Source organism: Chelonia mydas, chromosome 13 (assembly GCF_015237465.2).
Source record: "Chelonia mydas isolate rCheMyd1 chromosome 13, rCheMyd1.pri.v2, whole genome shotgun sequence".
Classification (NCBI taxonomy): Eukaryota; Metazoa; Chordata; order Testudines; family Cheloniidae; genus Chelonia; species Chelonia mydas.
Window position 1 is genome coordinate 39,764,734 of NC_051253.2, and position 18,358 is coordinate 39,783,091.

The 18,358-nt window shown below is 52.9% G+C and overlaps 1 protein-coding gene across 33 annotated transcripts; it reads left to right on the top strand.

The window, feature by feature from the left end:
- The first annotated feature begins 53 nt into the window (after positions 1-53).
- Positions 54-12,000, top strand: HNRNPC (heterogeneous nuclear ribonucleoprotein C). 33 transcript variants are annotated; one of them, XM_043527111.1, is made up of 10 exons: positions 54-176; positions 2,673-2,873; positions 3,117-3,754; positions 7,897-8,160; positions 9,307-9,421; positions 9,967-10,014; positions 10,537-10,697; positions 11,142-11,255; positions 11,463-11,620; positions 11,701-12,000. In XM_043527111.1, the coding sequence occupies exons 4-10, from the start codon at positions 7,920-7,922 to the stop codon at positions 11,782-11,784; spliced, it is 921 nt and encodes a 306-aa protein (XP_043383046.1). In that variant the 5' UTR covers positions 54-176; positions 2,673-2,873; positions 3,117-3,754; positions 7,897-7,919; the 3' UTR covers positions 11,785-12,000. The 33 variants fall into 33 exon arrangements, with proteins under 33 accessions (XP_043383046.1, XP_043383064.1, XP_043383068.1 ...); XM_043527129.1 differs by having other exon boundaries at positions 9,307-9,382; positions 11,142-11,243; XM_043527133.1 differs by having other exon boundaries at positions 7,900-8,160; positions 9,307-9,382; positions 11,142-11,243.
- Positions 12,001-18,358: the final 6,358 nt, after the last annotated feature.

Consider the following 18,358-nt stretch of genomic DNA (forward strand, 5'->3'; position numbering starts at 1 on the left):
TTACTGCTGAGAAAGGGGTTTCCCGCCCTCCAATGGGGGCGTGAAGGGGGCGGGCACAGATTAGTCCGGGCTGCGCGGCGCAGAGGGCGGCGTGGACGCCATTTTGTGAGGAGCTCGGAGTGGGGCGGCTGCGGAGAGATAGTGAGAGTGACGCGGAGCCGTATTGGGGTCTAGCGGTGAGTGAGTCGTTCGGGAGCCTTTCCTGAGGGTTAATGGTGCGGTCCTGCCCCGGGAGGGGCGGGGGCATCTCTCCGGCCGGTGATGGTGGGGGCTGGGGCTCGACACGCATATCCCCCCCTTCCCCGGGGGAATGGCGTGGCCCTGGAGCGGGGGCGGCGGGGACGACACGACACACACAGTCTCCTCCCCGGGTAATGGGGCGGGGACGACACATTCTTCTCCAGAAATAGTGGGTGGGAGGCTATCTTGCTCCTCTCGCGATAATGATGAGGGGCTGGAGGGACACACCACACATTCCTCTCCGGTAACCGTGGGTGGGACGACATCTTGGGCCCCCCTCCTCCGGTAATGGTGCGGTCCCGGGGAGGGAAATCTACACTTCTGGGGGGAAGGCGGGTAATGGCGCTGCCGAAACAGAAAATCTGTTTGTTCCCTGGAACTCGGAGATCAGGATGCGGGGGGGGAGGTCGGGAAAACTGGCAGTGTAAATATCCTGCCCCTGGCGATCCCCCCCTCCCCCGGGGGTGGAGAATGAACGTCCTAGTGAAAAGAAAAGGAGGACTTGTGGCACCTTAGAGACTAACCAGTTTATTTGAGCATAAGCTTTCGTGAGCTACAGCTCACTTCATCTCCGTCCTGCCCCTTTGGAAGAGACCAAGATGGGGGCGGGGGAGTGCCCGAATTTGCGATAACTCACTTGGTACGTGTTCTCTCCGACCCCAGGAGAAACCAGTGCCACCTTGCAGGGGGAGGAGGGCTAACCCCACATGCATCCCCCTTTGTGCTGACTCCCGTGGCTGAGATGGCCGAGACCTGGAGGTTGGTGGGAGGGGTGTCTGGGCTGGGCTGCCGTCTCCTTCCCCCAGGATGTCAGAATGGGGGGAGCCCAGATGTGCCTGTGTTGGTGGAGGGGGGGGGGGGCCTGCATGAGGGTGCACAGACTGCCTCCGTGGTCAGGGTCGGCTGGTACATATACTCTGCAACACATATACCTTGTCTGGGTCACTTGTGATGGTACTCCCATGGCAGGGAGGGGCAGCTAGCCCCCTTATCATCTCTGGTTCAAGAAGTGTCTGTAAATGGTCCCTGGACACAAACATCACTGCAGGGATTTGGGCAGCTGATGCGAATCTCGGCTGTGTCTGTGTCTACATGGGAGGTACCATCTAACCAAACTTTGTGTGAAACAGCAGGCATTTGGTGTCTGTTGTGACTCCAAACCGGACAGTGTCAGCCTCCCCACTATCACACCACCTCTCTGGGGTGACAGCGGGCTGGGGAAACAACCTGTGGAGCTCAAATCCTAGAGGCATGGCCTCATGTAGACATTCTTGTTATGGGGGAGGGAGGGATAGCTCAGTGGTTTGAGCATTGGCCTGCTAAACCCAGGCTCCTTGAGGGGGCCATTTGGGATTTGGGGCAAAAATTGGGGATTGGCCCTGCTTTGAGCAGGGGGTTGGACTAGATGACCTCCTGAGGTCCCTTCCAGCCCTGGTATTCTAATGATTCTAATAATAAACATAGCAATAGGTGAGAGTGAGAGGATCCTGTCCCCCTATGCTGTAGGGTGGGACTCTGCCTTATTCCTAGTGATCAGAGATGGTTTGAAGGAGAGAGTGACTTACAATGTGACTTATGCTGGGGTAATGCGGACCCCGCAGTTCAGGCTGTCCCTGAACCATGCCAGGGGAGCATGTGGTGGCAGTGTATACTAAAGGCACAGGACACTTCCTTTCCCTATGTCTCCCCCCACTACACTTCTGCACATCTAATCCACTTTCTCTGTCTGTGTTCTGAACCAGTGTGGTAATGAGCCCATCTACCCTGGGATCCTCCCCATCCATGCTGGATCAGATAGATGGGCCCATGTAGACAGGTATCTCTTTCACATCCTATCCACGGCCCCTAGGGCCACAGGGCAGTGGGCCCACCTAGCCTGCTATCCCATCTCCAGCTATATCTAATGCTGGTCTCTTCAGAGAGCGAGAGAAGGCAGTCTCATCCCCTTTTCCAGTAACAAGCCACCTTCCCTAATACCTGACAGGGAGGGGAAGGGGATATTTTCTTCCAACCCCAAAAGGCTGTGGTGCCTCAAACCCCCACATTCCTGGAGTTCCAGTTAACTGACTTGCAGGTTCCTCTCCCCATCCTCTGTCAGGATTGGCTCCAGCATATATATGTTCTCCTTCCCTTCGCCCTCATTGCCTCATGGTGTGTGAACATGATGCACCTCCACTTGAAGCTGCCTCCTGCCACAAGCTCACAGATGTCTGTGTACTCACAAGTCATCTGAGCTGCTTCCTTGGTGACAGGGAGAAGCAGAGATACTAAGATAGAGACAGAGTTTCATTGTACCAGAGCCCTAACTGAACTAGGGCAGCTGTGAGCTTGGGGCCCCCTGGGAGGTAGGCAGGTCTCTTGGCGGGCGAGTGGGAGATGCGTGCAGTGTTTCTGAGGAACCCTGACTCAATCTGTCCCTTCTCCTTTCACAGGGCAGCGAGGCGAAACCCCATCCCTTCTCACTGGAGCTCAGCTTCGTTTTAACCCCCCCTCCCCACACATGCACACCTCCCAATTTTATAGAGCCATTTTAACGGTGTCCCCGTGGCCTAGCGCTCCCTGCGCCAAACCGGAGCTGGATTTAAGATGTAATTTTTAAAGTCTCTATCTCTATTTTTTCTGCAGCAGCTGGGGTAGGTGAGGAGCCTTTTCGCCCCTCATAAGCTGACCTCTCCTCGGGTATTTTTAGAGTGAAATGATGATGTGCAAAGGGCTGTGATTGTCTCCTGAGAGCTCTCCCCAGGCGGTTCTGTGGTAACTGAGCTGGAACAGAGAGAGAGAGAGAGGGAGAGAACAGAAATGATCGTTGCTGACTTGACGTTTTGGCACCTCCCGTTTTTCTAATCTGGGCTATTTTTATTTTTGTTTTTTTACAGTGAGATTTTTTTGATCTTCAGCTACAGTAAGTTATTCCAATTTTTTTTTCCATTTTTCCTGCCTTTCCACTGATTTCCTTTTTATTGTTGTTGCTAGTTACTATTACTATTATACTACTATAATGCTGATGACTTGACTATGCTGATATGTTGCTGATGGTGATGATAATGACACTGCTGATTTTTAACCGGATGAAATCGAGTTTTTCTGAGTGTTCCTGACTGTGGAAGGTTTTTAAATTTTTAAAGTGGATTGATCACGCTAACTCTTTTTTTTCCCCCCTGACTGCCTGGCTGCTGAGAGTGGGACCTGGTTTCTCCTGAATTGTTTTAGAACATCTCTGGAAGTCTGTATTTTTTTTTATTTTTTTATTTTTTATTTTTAATCTTTCATTTGTACAATTTTTAAACTGTTGCTGCAATATGATATCTGTGGTGCTTATCGCTCCTGATAGCGATGGCCCTTCCCCAAACAGCCCCTCTCCTCCTTTGACCCCCAAACCCTCCTCCCGCTCTTCCTCTACGCCGTCCTTCCCTCACAAACAACCCACCACAACGACATGGACACCCAGCCCGGAGCAGCAGCGGCAGCTGGTGGTACCACGTGCGGCGCAGATACAAATCCATCCTGGGCCATGGTAAGAGGTGTGAGGGCCAATAGGTTTTATTGCAAGCTTCAGCAGCCAGAATTAAAGGCCCTGGCATGGAGGAGGCATTGTTGTGTGTGCCAATGTTGTGTCTCAGGCATGGTCCAAGGTTAGCTTGCTGCAGAGACGTGCATTAGCAGAGCTGCAGGGGGCGGGGGGTTTTGCCATGGCAAGGGCCATGGTTATGTGGCTCTGGTGGTGGGAGGGGAAAGACACAGTGTGGTCACATTTCAACCTCCACAAGCTGCGTCACAAGAAGAGTTCTGGGTTTGAGAGAGACAGAGGAAGGGAAGCCATGTAAATCCTGTTCTCAACACACAACTAGTCAGGCTCAGCTCCCCCAGACGTGCAGCCTTCCAGCATCCATGAACCTTTCTGCTGCTCTCCTCAGATGTCCCTTTCAGTGAGGAGCCTGGAGCTGAGCACAGGATCCCAGGTGGGATCTTCTGGACCTGTGTATAGAGGTACTCTCCCGTCCCTGCTCTGGGACCAGAGGCCTTTGTGTTTAAGAGTCTTGGACCTGAGTGCCAGGTCCCAGATGGGGTCTCCCTAGAGCTGTATGTAGGTTGTTGTCCCTTTTCTTGTCTGTGGTTGGTATGTGCAGAAGCAGCAGGGGATTCAACCACCTCTGGGGATGGAGCATGCTGACCTCACCACTCAGTGACATGCTCTCAAGTCCTGGAGTCCTCACCAAGCTCTGCTGAGGTCCCTCAATCCTGACTTGCAGCCGCCCCTGCTATTTTAGTCCAAGGGCTTCTGTAGCAGGGACTGCCAGTGGCACCATGTTTGTTGTATGGTCCTTGAGCTCCTGGCAGGTGCTCAGTCTGGCCTGTTGAAATGCAGGTGTGTTAATCTCACCAGCCCCCAATGCTTTGACCTTTTGGGGTGTGGGGCTGTGTTTGGGTGTGGAGGGCAACAATCTTCTGTGCAGCAGAGCTGAGTGTAAAGGGTGAATCCCATCCTGAGAGATGGGGACAGTTCTCAAGAAGTCTTCCAGACCTCTGTTCCCTTCCCCTCCCAGCCCCCTGCAGCTCCATGAAAGAGCATCCCCTTCATCAGAGGCAAGTGGAAACAAAGCTGCGCTCCATCTCCGTGTTGTGCAGCATTGCCCCCATGCTGATCCCTGCCTCCTACTCGTGATGTACAGTGCCTGTATGCTGCGCTAGGCCCATCATATTCTGTGCAGAAGGGGGTTGAACACCCCCTTCAGATGGGGAAAGTCATTGCTCTTTCATGAAAGGCTTGTTGTCTGTAGGGTGGCTGGGAAGGCATGCACAGAATGTCGGGGAGGGAGAGCACTTGGGTCTCAGGTGAGCCCCTATGTTGCTGGGTGACCCAGGGAAGGTCACTCTGCCTCCTTCTTCTGAGTTGGCTGGTGTGGAGCACAAGGCAGGATCTGCATGAGTCCAGCCCCTCACCACTCCCAGTTTGGAAATGGCCTCAGGAAGAAAGGGTCCAGGGTCCGCGTGAGCCAAGATAGGGCTGCTCATTCCCATCCAGCCTGTCTGCTTCGCAAAGAGATTGGGACAGCTCCTCATAGAGAATGGAGGGTTACACAACAACGGGTGATAGATCGGATCCTGGTATTTGCAGCCGCATTACAGAACAAAGGGCAGAATTAATGAAATGGAAAGGCAGTTAGTGTGCTGCTGCCAGAAAGGAAATAGTTTCATGCCATGGACACATAGCCAGTGGAACTCCCCATCACATGGTGGCGTTGAAGAGGCCAAGAGGTTGGTACGGTTCAGGCAGATTGGGCATGTGCATCCAGAGTTCCATTAGCCAGGGTTAAGGCTGGGATAGCCAAAAGTACTGTGGGGGGCTATTGCCCATGTCCCAAACTCCTAGGCTCCTTTTGGAAATCCCAGCCTAAAACCAAGGGTGGAAGGAATCTAAGCTTTCCTCCTTCCGACCCTGGATTGACTCCTAACTGAGGGGGTTGGGGGGAAATTGCCTGCTGCAGGGTTTCTTAGCCCTTCCTCTGAGGTGGTGGCTGCTGCCAGGTGATTCTGGGCCAGACAGAGCACTGTGACTGGATCTGACACTGGCTGTATTCCAGGATCAGGAAAAGTTGGAGAGCTAGGCAGGTGCCTAGGGCTAGGTGTTGGGCATCTCCTCTCTGTAGGTATTGCAGTCTCTTCTGCAGGCACAGATGCTCTGGGGGCTTGTATACAAAGTGTTACTCATAGACTTGAAGGACAGAAGGAACAATCATGATGATCTAGCTTGACCTCATGCGCATCAGGCTACAGAATCTCACCCAAATGCTCCTGTAATAGGCCCGTAACCTCTGGCTGAGTTACTGAAGTTCTCAAATCTTGATTTAAAGACTTCAAGTTACGGAGAAGCCACCATTTACTGTAGTTCAAACTATCAAATGACCCGTGCTCCACATTGCAGAGGAAGGTGACACCCCCCCCCCCGGTCTCTTCCAATCTGTTCTGGGGGGACATTACTTCCTGACCCCAAATGTGGCGTTTAGACTCTGAGCATGTGGGCAAGATCCACCAGGCAGACACCTGGGAAAGAACTCTCTCTAGTAACTCAGCCCTTCCCATCTAGTGTTTCATTTCTAACTGTTGGGGATATTTGCTAATAGAAGTCACAGATGGGCCTTTTGCCATTTTAGGCAGCCTTATATCATCCCTTCCATAAACTTGTAAAGCTCGGTCTTGAAACAAATTAGTGTTTTTTGGCTCCACTTCTCCCCTTGGCAAGGGGTCTTGGAGTCATTCTGGATAGTTCCCTGAAAACATCCACTCAATGTGCAGTGGCAGTCAAAAAAGCAAACAGAATGTTGGGAATCATTAAGAAAGGGTAGATAAGACAGAAAATATATTTCTTCTATATAAATCCATGGTACACCCACATCTTGTATACTGCATGCAGATGTGGTCGTCCCATCTCAAAAAATATATATTGGACTTGGAAAAGGTTTAGAAAAGGGCAACAAAAATGATTAGGGGTTTGGAACAGCTGCTGTATGAGGAGAGATTAATAAAACAGGGACTTTTCAGCTTGGAAAAGAGACGACTAAGGGGGGGATATGATAGAGGTCTATAAAATCATTACTGGTTTGGAGAAAGTAAATAAGGAAGTGTTATTTACTCCTCATAACACAAGAAGTAGGGACCACCAAATGAAATTAATAGGCAGCAGGTTTAAAACAAAAGGAAGTATTTTTTCCACGCAGTGCACAGTCAACTTGTGGAACTCCTTGCCAGAGGATGTTGTAAATGCCAAGACTGTAACAGGATTCAAAAAAGAACTAGATAGATTCATGGAAGATAGGTCCATCAGTGGCCATTAGCCAGGATGGGCAGGGATGGTGTCCCTACCCTCTGTTTGCCAGAAGCTGGGAAAGGGCGACAGGGGATGGATCACTTGCTGATTACCTGTTCTGTTCATTCCCTCTGGGGCACCTAGCATTGGCCACTGTCGGAAAACAGGATACTGGGCTAGGCGGTCCTTTGATCTGACCCAGTATGGCCATTCTTACGGTCTTCCAGAACTTCAGTCCTATGATGGTTACAAACCTGTCTCTCATTTCAAGCCTAAACTTGTTGATGGCCAGTTTATATCCATTTGTTCTTGTGCCAACATTGGCTCTTAACTAAAATAACTCCTCTTCCTCCCTGGTGTTTATCCCTCTGATGTATTTATAGAGATCAGTCACATCTCCCCTCAGCCTTTACTTTGTTAGGCTAAATGAGGCAAGCTCCTTAAGTCTCCCCTCATAAGCTAGGTTCTCCATTCCTCTGATCATCCTAGCAGGCTTTCTCTGGACCTGTTCCAGTTTGAATGCATCTTTCTTAAACATGGGAGACCAGAATTGCACACCGTATTCCAAATGAGCTCTCACCAGTGCCTTGTACAATGGTAATTCTAAAAGGGGGTGGATCTGGCTGTTCCCGGATCACTGTGTAGCCATGACCAGGCCTTCCAATTGCTCGCCCAAGTCTAATTGTGTGACTCGTGTTGTGACTGGAGGTTCTGAGATCGCGGTCCCTTTTCATAAAGAACTTGGATGCCTGGATGGAAGGCAGTGGAGATGGGACCTGGCTCTGAGATGCAGGGAGATGGGGTGTGTTCATTCCTGTGACTGTCCCTCTGACCAGCTCTCCCCACCCCAGCAGGTCCGTGCTGCGTGTGAGACATGGCCAGCAACGTCACCAACAAGACAGACCCGCGCTCCATGAACTCGCGTGTATTCATCGGGAATCTCAACACACTGGTGGTGAAGAAGTCTGATGTGGAGGCTATCTTCTCCAAGTATGGCAAAATTGTGGGCTGCTCTGTGCACAAGGGCTTTGCCTTCGTGCAGTACGTCAACGAGCGGAATGCCCGCGCTGCTGTGGCCGGGGAGGATGGCCGGATGATCGCAGGCCAGGTTCTAGGTGAGCGCCTCCTGGCTGCATCCCTAACTCAGATCAGACACCCCTTCATGCACAGTGAAGAGTATCACGGGGTTAGCATAGGCAAGGTCCTAGGTGAGCGTCTCCTGGCTGCATCCCTAACCCAGATCAGACAGTCCCCCAGCCTCACATACTTGGGAGATGTCAGGGATAGCATTGGCCTGTTCCCAGGTGAGCACCTCCTGCCTGCCCTAAACCTACCGTACCATACCAGGGAGATTGCTGGCCAGACCCTTGGTGGGTGTCCCCAAGTTGTGCCTCCTGCCTCATCTGCACGCACTGCAGAGGATAAGCTGATCACCAGCCAGGTTCTGTGAGAGCTTCACCCAACACTCCCACCCTGGCTAGTTGTTCAGCTGTTGAGGTGCCCCCCTGCAGCACCTGGTCACAGGAGCTAGGAGGGAGCAGGAGAAATGTGAACATGGAATAGATGGGGGTGGGTCGGGAGCTGGGATGGGGGGGTTCCCAGAGTGGCAGGTTTCTGACCCTCTGCAGATATCTGATACAAGAGATGCCGCTGCCTCTTCCACCAGGGCTCAGGTTTATCTCAGAAGCTGTTAGAGGCACTGGCCAGCAGCCAACAGTGATCTAGTGCCTGATCTGTCAAGGGAGGTGGGTATGATGGTCAAGAGGTCTTGGGCACAGGGGTGTGAATCGGAGGGTGTCTGTGGGGCTCTGTGGAGACTGAGGCACCCATTATGCAGTCTGCCCCTTTCCCTGTTGCCAGTTTGTGGCCGGGTCACTGACACACACAGGCCCTGTTGCAAGCTGGATACACTGTAATCGCAGTCTGCAGTTGGGAATTTTCTCTGAGCAAGCCTTGCCTGTGTGGGGAGCCTTCCCATTGCTTGGCCCCTGTGGTGTGTGTCTGCTTCCCCACTGCCAGCTGTTCTCCATGGCCCATTTGGTGGGACTGGGTACTGAGTTGTGCTGGAGAGGGACATGGATCATGCTATCACTTCATGCCTGTGAGCTGCACTGGTCAGAGCTAGCACTCCAGTGGGAGAGATTGGCTCTGATCCAGGAGCTATCCCCTATGGGCCTGGCTCCAGTCAGTTGAAGTGTTTAGTTCCTCACACCAATGAGGAGTAGGGGTGTCTGCTCAGCATATGTCTGCTTCTCTCTCAGACATCAACCTGGCGGCTGAGCCGAAGGTGAACCGGGGCAAGGCGGGCGTGAAGCGGTCGGCAGCGGAGATGTACGGGTCAGTAGCTGCACCACCTTCTCCGTCCCCTCTAGTCAGGTCGGGACCCTTATGTTTTTTATATCGCGTTTATGCCCTGCGTGGGCACCTCTTCTCTCTGTCTCTTTCTGTCTCCCAGAGGTGGGGAGGGATGTCAGGAAGTGGCTGCACATTAGATGCCTCCCTTGGGTGTCTCGGGCTGCCTAGGCCCCTGCCCCAATTGTGTGAATTGCTGTGGCTCCCTGGGTGTGGGAGGTCCTGCCCAGGCCCGTCCCAGCTCATCTCACGTGACACTGGGTAGCAGGCTAGCTGGAGAGACAGGTGCTGGTGGGTTTGCTCAGCAAAGCTACCCCTCCCTCCTGCAGCATGGCTCCTTGTGTGTGTATAACTTGCACTCAGAAGCCAGTAAGTCCCTTAGGCTGGGCTTCTGGGTCCTATCTCCCTCCATGAGGAGCAGGTTCGGTGCAGCAGCACCTCTTTCTCCACTTCCTCAGCAGGGTCCCTCCTCACCATCATCTCCTCCTTCTTCTCTCTCCCCCCCCACCCCCCCTCCACCCCCGGCTATCTGCCCATCCTGACCATGTCTCATGGGCTTTCTCTTCCAGGTCCTCCTTCGACCTGGACTATGATTTCCAGCGGGATTACTATGACAGGTACGTTGAGTGTCCTGGGAGGATGACAATAAGCTTTAACACTGCACACACAATCTCTCAGGGGGCGTAGATGCCACTGTAACACTCTATTTGAGCATAAGCTTTCGTGAGCTACAGCTCACTTCATCGGATGCATACTGTGGAAAGTATAGAAGATCTTTTATACACACAAAGCATGAAAAAATGGGTGTTTACCACTACAAAAGGTTTTCTCTCACCCCACCCCACTCTCCAAGTAAACCTTTTGTAGTGGTAAACACCCATTTTTTCATGCTTTGTGTGTATAAAAGATCTTCTATACTTTCCACAGTATGCATCCGATGAAGTGAGCTGTAGCTCACGAAAGCTTATGCTCAAATAAATTGGTTAGTCTCTAAAGTGCCACAAGTACTCCTTTTCTTTTTGCGAATACAGACTAACATGGCTGTTACTCTGAAACCTGTAACACTCTGCAGCTCAGTGTGCAGGTGGGTGCGTGGAGGTCCTGTTGCTCGGGGGTCACTGTTTTCCTCCTGCTCCTAGGATGTACAGCTACCCAGCACGTGTGCCCCCACCTCCCCCCATCGCCCGGGCTGTGGTGCCCTCCAAACGCCAGCGTGTCTCTGGCAACACCTCTCGCCGAGGCAAGAGTGGCTTTAATTCCAAGAGTGGTCAGCGAGGATCGTCCTCCAAGTCTGGTAAATGTACGTGTCGGAGCCTGCAGTGCTGACTTCAGGGGCCTGGGGCGGGGTCAGACGGGCTGCAGATGCCAGACTAGGGTGACCAGATATCCTGTTAAAATCGGGACTGTCCCGATTTTTAGGTCTTTGTCCCGCGTCCCGACTGATGCATGGTCGGGACGCCATTTGTCCCGATATCGCGGCTTTGGCTGCTCCGGCGTGTGTGGTTTTTTTTTAAATTATTTTATTTATTTATTTATTTGCTTCCCCTACGTGTTCCAATATTTTACCCGTTAAATCTGTTCACCCTATGTCAGACCCACCTTGAGTAGTGTGTACTGATACTAACTTTCCCTTCTTGCCAGTGCGGAGTCTAAGGGCCCTGCAGTCCAGAGTTGGGGTTGTAGCCTGTACCTTGTTGGGATGGGTTCTAGTGTCAGTCAGTCCCCTGCTTCTCTTGGGTTTCAGTGAAAGGTGATGACATCCAGACCATTAAGAAGGAGCTGACCCAGATCAAACAGAAAGTGGATTCGCTGCTGGAGAGCCTGGAAAAGATTGAGAAGGATCAAAGTAAACAGACGGGTGAGAGGGGGGGTGGAGAGGGGCGTGGGGCTCTCTCGAGGGGCCCATGTTGGTTTGTCCTGGGTGTGGAGCTGTGGCAGGGTTGGGAGAATCTGTCCCCCTCCATGGGGTGTGCTTTGCTCAGGGCAGCCTCAGCTCCCTGGATGGGGGGTGGGCACAAGGCCCTGGGGCAGTGTTTTTCCTGACACCCATCCTCACCCCCTGCAGAGATGAAGAATGAGAAGTCTGAGGAGGAGCAGAGCAGCAGCTCCATGAAGAAGGAGGAGAGCAACGTGAAGATGGAGTCTGAGGCTGGGGCAGACGACTCTGCTGAGGAGGGGGACCTGCTGGACGATGACGATAATGAGGATCGAGGGGATGACCAGGTATGAACCCTGAAGCCAGAGAGAGCCAGGGCAGAGTGGGTGTCACTGTAGCTAATCCCTTCCTGTCCCCTCTCTCTCAGCTGGAATCCATCAAGGGTGACGAGAAGGAGGCGGAGGAAGGAGAGGACGACAGAGACAGTGCCAATGGTGAAGATGACTCCTAAGCCACTGGCGTAACCCCCCCAGCAAGGCGCCCACCTGAGATTGAGCCTGTCACTGGCCCCTCCCCAGCCTCCTTCTCACTGCCCGTCCATGTGTTCATGGTGTTGTCTCCAGCCGCACCCCTGGCTCACCCCATAGTTCTGTTAAATCCCCTGTCATTTTCCTCTTTTAATTTTGATACCTCTATGATTTAACAATAAAAAAAAGTATGGTTTTTACCTGGTGCATCTACCTGTAATTTGTCCACCTGGGGGTACCCTCTGGCCCAGCATATGTAGCGGCATCTGCCACAATGGAGGGAGATTATGGCATAGAGCAATTGGGGAAGGGGACACTCAGGAGCAGGGTGTACCACAAGAAGTTTTTGGTGGGGGATGCATGTCTCCTAGTGCAAGCCAGGGGTTTGTGCACTAGCAGATATCCCACTCCTGGAGCTTAGAGTATTGTTTCTCCAATCATAGTATCAACTGGGCTCAGGCTGCTGCCTTGTCTGCTGGGATGGGAGGTTCAAAGGACACAAACTGATTAAGGACCACTAATGCTTGAGCCCCCTCATAGTTAATGAATGTGCACCAGAAAAGCAAGGAGGTGGCTGCTGCTTCCGGTTCACATTTGAGGCACAGACACCCTGACTCTTCCAACCAAGTTTACCTTTCTGAGGTTAAACACAGGCCTCTGTACTTGTATGGTGGGAGAGAGGAGCATAAATCTGATTGTTCACCCCCTTTTAAGACCAAAATGTTGAGAACTTGTCTGTGGGTGAGGGCTGAGATAGCTTGCAAGCTTGTCTTTCACCAACAGAAGTTGGTCCAATAAAAAAAATCTCACCCACCTTGTGTGTCTAATAGCCTGGGACCAAGACAGCTACAACACCACCAGCAGTTCTGTTGTCACGTTTGAGCTGCAGAAAAAGTGAGAATTTCTCATAGATTCTTCTCACTTCAGGTTTTCTCTGTCAAGTTGAAAAACTGTCTTGTGGTTGGGAAGAATGTGTTGATTCATGAGTTTTCTCACGGTCATTTCATATAAATACATCTCTTTACCTGTACAGAGCAAAACTCCTGGGAAAAATGTAAGGAAGGATGTCCTCAAAGAGACCCAGGTGATCTAGGTACAAGCCTGTCTTTACTTAAGACTTGCTGTATGACTCAGGGCATCTTGCAGAATCTCTGTGCCTCATTGCTCCAGTGTGGATAATACTGCTCTGACTCATGGAGCCATGAGGGTGTTTGAGACACACTAAAGGGGCTTCAATAGGAGGCATCTAAGAAAGTTTGCACCAAGTTCCGTGGATCAGGTAAGATACAAATGCCGCTTCCTGTGCGAGCAAGGTGAGTAGACTCCATGGGTCTCCCTGGCACCCTTCCTCTGCAGCCCTAATGTACGTGGGAAGTGCTTAGCTGCTCCAGTCATGGCCACAGTAGAAAACCAGACATGGGCTCCAGCTGTGGGTAAAATTACTAGGAGGAACACTGAGGAGGTGACTCCTGGCCCAGCCATGCAATTGCATAGAACAAGACCCTTTCATTCACAGCATAGGCAGGATGATGTGTCTGGGGTACACTAATGACAGGAGGTGGTCACGTCCTGTATATGCAGGAGAAAATGACACTGCCAGAACTGAGGCACTTCCTGGTTTGCGGGGGAGGCAAAGCGGCCACTACTGACCTGCTTTAGGGGGATGGGATGGTATTGGCCAGACTGGCACTTGTGGTTTCTGTGAAGGGATGACACTTGGCAGGCATTTGGGAGAGGGAGAGACTACTGGCAGGATGCTGGGCAATTCTGGTTTCCAGAGGGAGGCTTGCTGGAGGCTGCAGGGCAGGAGGTGGCCATGGGTCAGCTTCCATCTCCACCCCCTGCCCTCCAATATGTGCACCAAGTAGGGAGGAGAGCAGTGAAATGCCCCAGGGACTTCCTGGTGCCCTGAATAGATTCAGTTGTCCCTGATCTGGCTTGGTTGGCATGTATGGGAAATGTAGTCTCTCCAGTCTCTAACTTCTACCAGTGCTTTCCTACTGCAGTGCATCATGGGAAGCCCAATGTTTATTACATTCTCTCCCAGCCAGGCCTCAGTGCATCAGGGAAGTTGTAGTTCCCCTGCCCTATATCTAGCCTGCTAAGCCCCCTTTGGTGCAGCCCAACCAATAGTGGTGTTTTTGTTTTGGACTTTAAGGTTATTTGTTATTTGACAAAGACTGCATCTGGCGGCACAAAGATTGTTCTCCAGAATGTCACCCTTCCCCCACCTCCCATCCCTGGCAGGTAATGGTCCCTTCGTCAGTGTCTGACTTTAAGCTTATTCTCTGCACATAGCCCACATCCTGGGGAAGGTGCTGGGCCTCTAAACACCCACAAGGACCACATGTTCATAAAATGTTACTCATGTGCATGAGTTTGCAGGATCAGAGCCAAACCCAGAGTCACGTAATTCTACTCTGGAGTTAATGACATTATAAATTAGATTTTTGGAAGTTACTTGACTATGAAATATACAGCCTAAACCAGTTTTCCAGTAAAATATTTTCAATTAGTATTCGATGTTTTTAAGTGCACCAAGACAAGTTACCTTCGAAGGGGTGTGTGTGACATTGTTAACACATGACCCCATTAAGTTAGAAAATAATCAGAATATATTAATTAGAGAAGGTTAAGGGGTAATTTGATTATTTGTTTCCCATGTAGTTACTTAGACTATTATGGCAGAGAAAGGTAGAACACAATTCAGTGGCTGGAAGTTGAAGCTAAACAAATTCAGACTAATACTAAGGTGTTAAATGAAACATTGGAACAATTTACCAAAGGTTGTGGTAGATTCTCCATTGATGCCCATTGACTGGCTGACCACCCTCTCTGGCCCGACTGAAATCCCCAAATGGTCTGGCTTGTGGGAACTTTTGACTAAGCAGCACATGGCTACAATGCTCCAATCTTGCCACTGAAACACTCACTAAGGAAAGGGATGTATTTTCAACTGCTGGATCTAGAGGAACCAATGCTCTGTGAGTGGGAGGCCTGGAATTGTGCACTGCTGCCTTGCGCACCTCAGGGCCATCTGAGCAGTGTCTTGCTGTTTCTAAGGTGACTGGCACTTATCAAGCAACACAGCAGCATGAGAATGGGGAAGAGAGGTGGGCCAGAACTCCCACAGCCACCATCTCAGCACAAGAGGATCCTGATCACATGCATCCGCTCAGCCTCAGGGGCCAACCAGGCAACCCCCAGACAGGCATGGGAGATGAATTTCACAGATGCCAGAGGAATCTGCTGATTGGGAATGTGGAAGTGGTGGTTATACAGAGCCTGGGATCTCCCAGGGAACACAATGCTCATGAGCCGCTACCTAGCCTTGCTTCAATCCCTTCACTATTACACAGCTAACCAGCACAGAAAGGTGCTAATGATGGCAACATGGTCCACTTGGGAGAGCACCAGTCTGGAAGTCAGAACAGCTGGGTTCTACTCCCAGCTCTGCCACAGACCTGTTGCATGGTCTAGGGAAAGTACATGCCCCAGTTCCCACATACAAACAGCACTGCAGCCCCATTGGGATCTTGTGGCTGTTGCTGAGTGCTGATGTCTCTATTACCTGAGAGAAAGCTGCTGTTCCTTCCAGCTGATCCATCAGCTTCTCAGCAAGATCTATCCAGGCCTGAGAGGCAGATGTCAGTGAATGCTCTGGAATCAGGCACCCATCCACCGCCACATGGGCACAGTGCAATGAATGTGAGGCCAGCCAGCAGAGGACAAGGAGAGCACAGAGTGAGATGGGCAGCTCTAGAAAGGGTGGACTAACTGTAAATGGCATGTGCCTCAAGCCCATCCTGGTACCGTGCAACCAAACTCACTTGCCCCTATCTGCCACTTCCCACCCATCCAACCCCCCCCCCCCCCCTTATCCCCTGACTGCCCCCCTTGGACCTCACCCTCATCCAACCCCCCCCCCGCTAACCCTGACTGCCCTGACCCCTATCCACACCCCCGCCCCTGGGACTCCCACACCTATCCAACCGCCCCTGACCACCACCAGCAGAACCTCCTCCCATCCAACTGCTCCCTGTCCCCTGACTGCCCCCAGGACCTCCTGCCCCTTATCCAACACCCCCCCACACACTCCCTTACTATGCTGCTCAGAGCAGCAGGACTGGCAGCCGCGCCACTTGGCTGGAGCCAACCACACTGCCGTGCTGCCCGGCAGGAGCTCGCAGCCCCACCGCCCAGAGCGCTGGCGGCATGGTGAGCTGACGCTCTGGGGTAGGGGGGACAGCAGGGGAGGGGCTGGGCACTAGCCTCCCCAGCCAGGAGCTCAAGGCCCAGGCAGGGCGGTCCCACGGGCCATAGTTTGCCCACCTCTGCTCTACTCCATCTGTATGGCCTCCTTTGCTATGTGGCCCTTCACCTGGTAGGTGAAAGCCAGAATCTGCAGTGCCAGGAAGGCTCAGAGTAAGAAATATATAGAGGGGCCCCTCCCCCTATAAACAGCTCATTGGTGGGCTGGGAAGGGTGTGACTGTATCCCTCCTGTCCCAGCTGGACTACATGGAATGGGCTGTCAGTTCCACTTCTCCCAAAACTACTCTGGTTCCAGGCAGCAATGAGTTAGTGGGATGAACAGGCACCAGGATTGTACAACTATGAGAGGAACCAAGGAAGTTTTACAACCGAAAAGCCATGGGATGGGCAAAATTTTTGGCCCAAGGGCCACATCTGGGTGTGGATATTGCATGCAGGGCCATTAATGTAGGGCTGGGGCAGGAGGTTGGGTGCAGGAGGGAGTGTGGGGTGCGGGAGGGGGTGTGGTGTGCAGGAAGGGGCTCAGGGCAAGGGGTTGAGGCACAGGAGGGATGCGGGGTGTATGAGGGGGCTCAGGGCAGGAGGTTGGGGTCCAGGGAGGGGGATCAGGGCAGGGGGTTGGGGTGCAGGAGGGGGCTAGCCAGGGGCTCAGGGTTGGGGTGTGGGGTGCAGGAGGGATTCTGGGTGCAGGATCTGGCCTGGCACAGCTTACCTTGGGTGGCTCCAGGGTGGCAGCAGGTGTAAAGCAGGTTCCCTGCCTGCCCTGGCCCCATGCCACTCTAGGAAGTGGCTGGCACCATATCCCTGCGGCCCCCAGGGGAGTGGGGGGCAGAGGGCTCCACGTGCTGCCATTGCCTGTGGGTACGTTGCCTGAAGCTCCCATTGGCCGCTGTTCCCTGTTCCCAGCCAATGGGAACTGCAAGGGGCGGTGCCTGAAGGCGGGGGCAGCATGCAGAGCCCTCTGCCCACACCCAGGGGCCGTAGGGATGTAGTGCTGGCCACTTCCGGGAGCAGTGCGGGGCCAGGGCAGGCAGGGAGCGTGCGCCACGTCTGGAGAACCCATGGGGAAAAGCCGGGCCCCAGCTCACCTCCGCTCTGTCTCCTCCCCTGAACGCACCGCCCCGCTCTGCTTCTCCGCCCCCGCCCAGGTTTCCCATGAATCAGCTGTTCGCGCGGGAAGCCTGGGAGGGCTGAGAAGCAAGCAGCATCTTCGCGCTCAGGCCCAGGGAGGCAGAGGCAGAGCAGAGGTGAGGAGGGCTGCCCGCACCACAGCAGGTAACTCGGGGGACGCACAGGGGAACCGCTCCCCGCCCCAGCTCGCCTCCACCTCCCTGGGCCTGAGCGTGAAGCCACTGCCTGCTTCTCAGGCCCCCCACCCCTGGCTTCCCGCGTGAACAGCTGATTCGCAGGAAGCTGGGGGTGGGGTGGGGGTGGCGCGTTCAGGGGAGGAGGTGGAGGCAGAGTGGAGGTGAGCTTGGGCTGGGCGTGGGGCAGGGAGCTGTAGTTGGGTGCTCTGCACCCACCAAATTTTCCCCCTGGGTGCTTCAGCCCCGGAGCAACCAGGGAATCGGTGCCCAAAGCACCACTTTTGATGTGATTGGTGGGGGGGAGCGGCTGCTCCCCCTGCCCCACTCCTAGCTATGCTACCCCGCCTCTAGGAGCCAGAGAAACCTGCTGGATGGTTAGGGGTTAGGTTTAGAGTCAGGGTTAGGGTTGGGTTTCGGGTTAGTATTTAGGGTTAGAGGGTGAGGGTTTGGGTTTCGGATTTAGGTTTAGGGTTTTGGAGTAGGGTTAAGGGTTAGGGTTAAGGGGGTACGGTTAAGTTAGGGTTTAGGGTTAGGGGTTAAGGGTATGGTTTAGGGGTTAGGGTAGGGGTAGGGTTAAGGTTAGGTTTAGGGTGAGGGTAGGGGATAGGGGTTAGGGTTTGGGGTTAGGGTTAAGGGTTAGGTTTAGGGTTTAGGTTTAGGGTGAGGGTTAAGGGTTAGGTGTTAGGGTAGGGTTAGGGGTTAGGGTTGGGTTTAGGGGTAGGGTTAGGGTTTAGGGTTAGGGGTTGGGTTTAGGGTTAGGGATTGGGGTGAGGGTGAGGGTCAGGGGTTAGGGTGAGGGGTAGGGGTTGGAGGTAAGGGTTTGGGTTTAGGGGTTAGGGTGAGGCTTAGGGTTTAGGGTTAGGGGTTAGGTTTAGGGTTAGGGCTAGGGCTAGAGGGTTAGGGTTAGGGTTTAGGGTTAGGGCTAGAGGGTTAGGGTTTAGGGTTAGGGTTTGGGTGAGGGGTTCGGGTTAGGGTTG

What these genes read in the sequence shown, in the direction of transcription:
- HNRNPC (XM_043527111.1), top strand. Translation starts at nt 7,920, where the DNA reads ATGGCCAGCAACGTCACCAACAAGACAGACCCGCGCTCCATGAACTCG. An exon ending in GATCGCAGGCCAGGTTCTAG is followed by an intron (nt 8,161 to 9,306) that starts GTGAGCGCCTCC and finishes CTTCTCTCTCAG; the next exon opens with ACATCAACCTGGCGGCTGAG. An exon ending in AGGATCGAGGGGATGACCAG is followed by an intron (nt 11,621 to 11,700) that starts GTATGAACCCTG and finishes CCTCTCTCTCAG; the next exon opens with CTGGAATCCATCAAGGGTGA.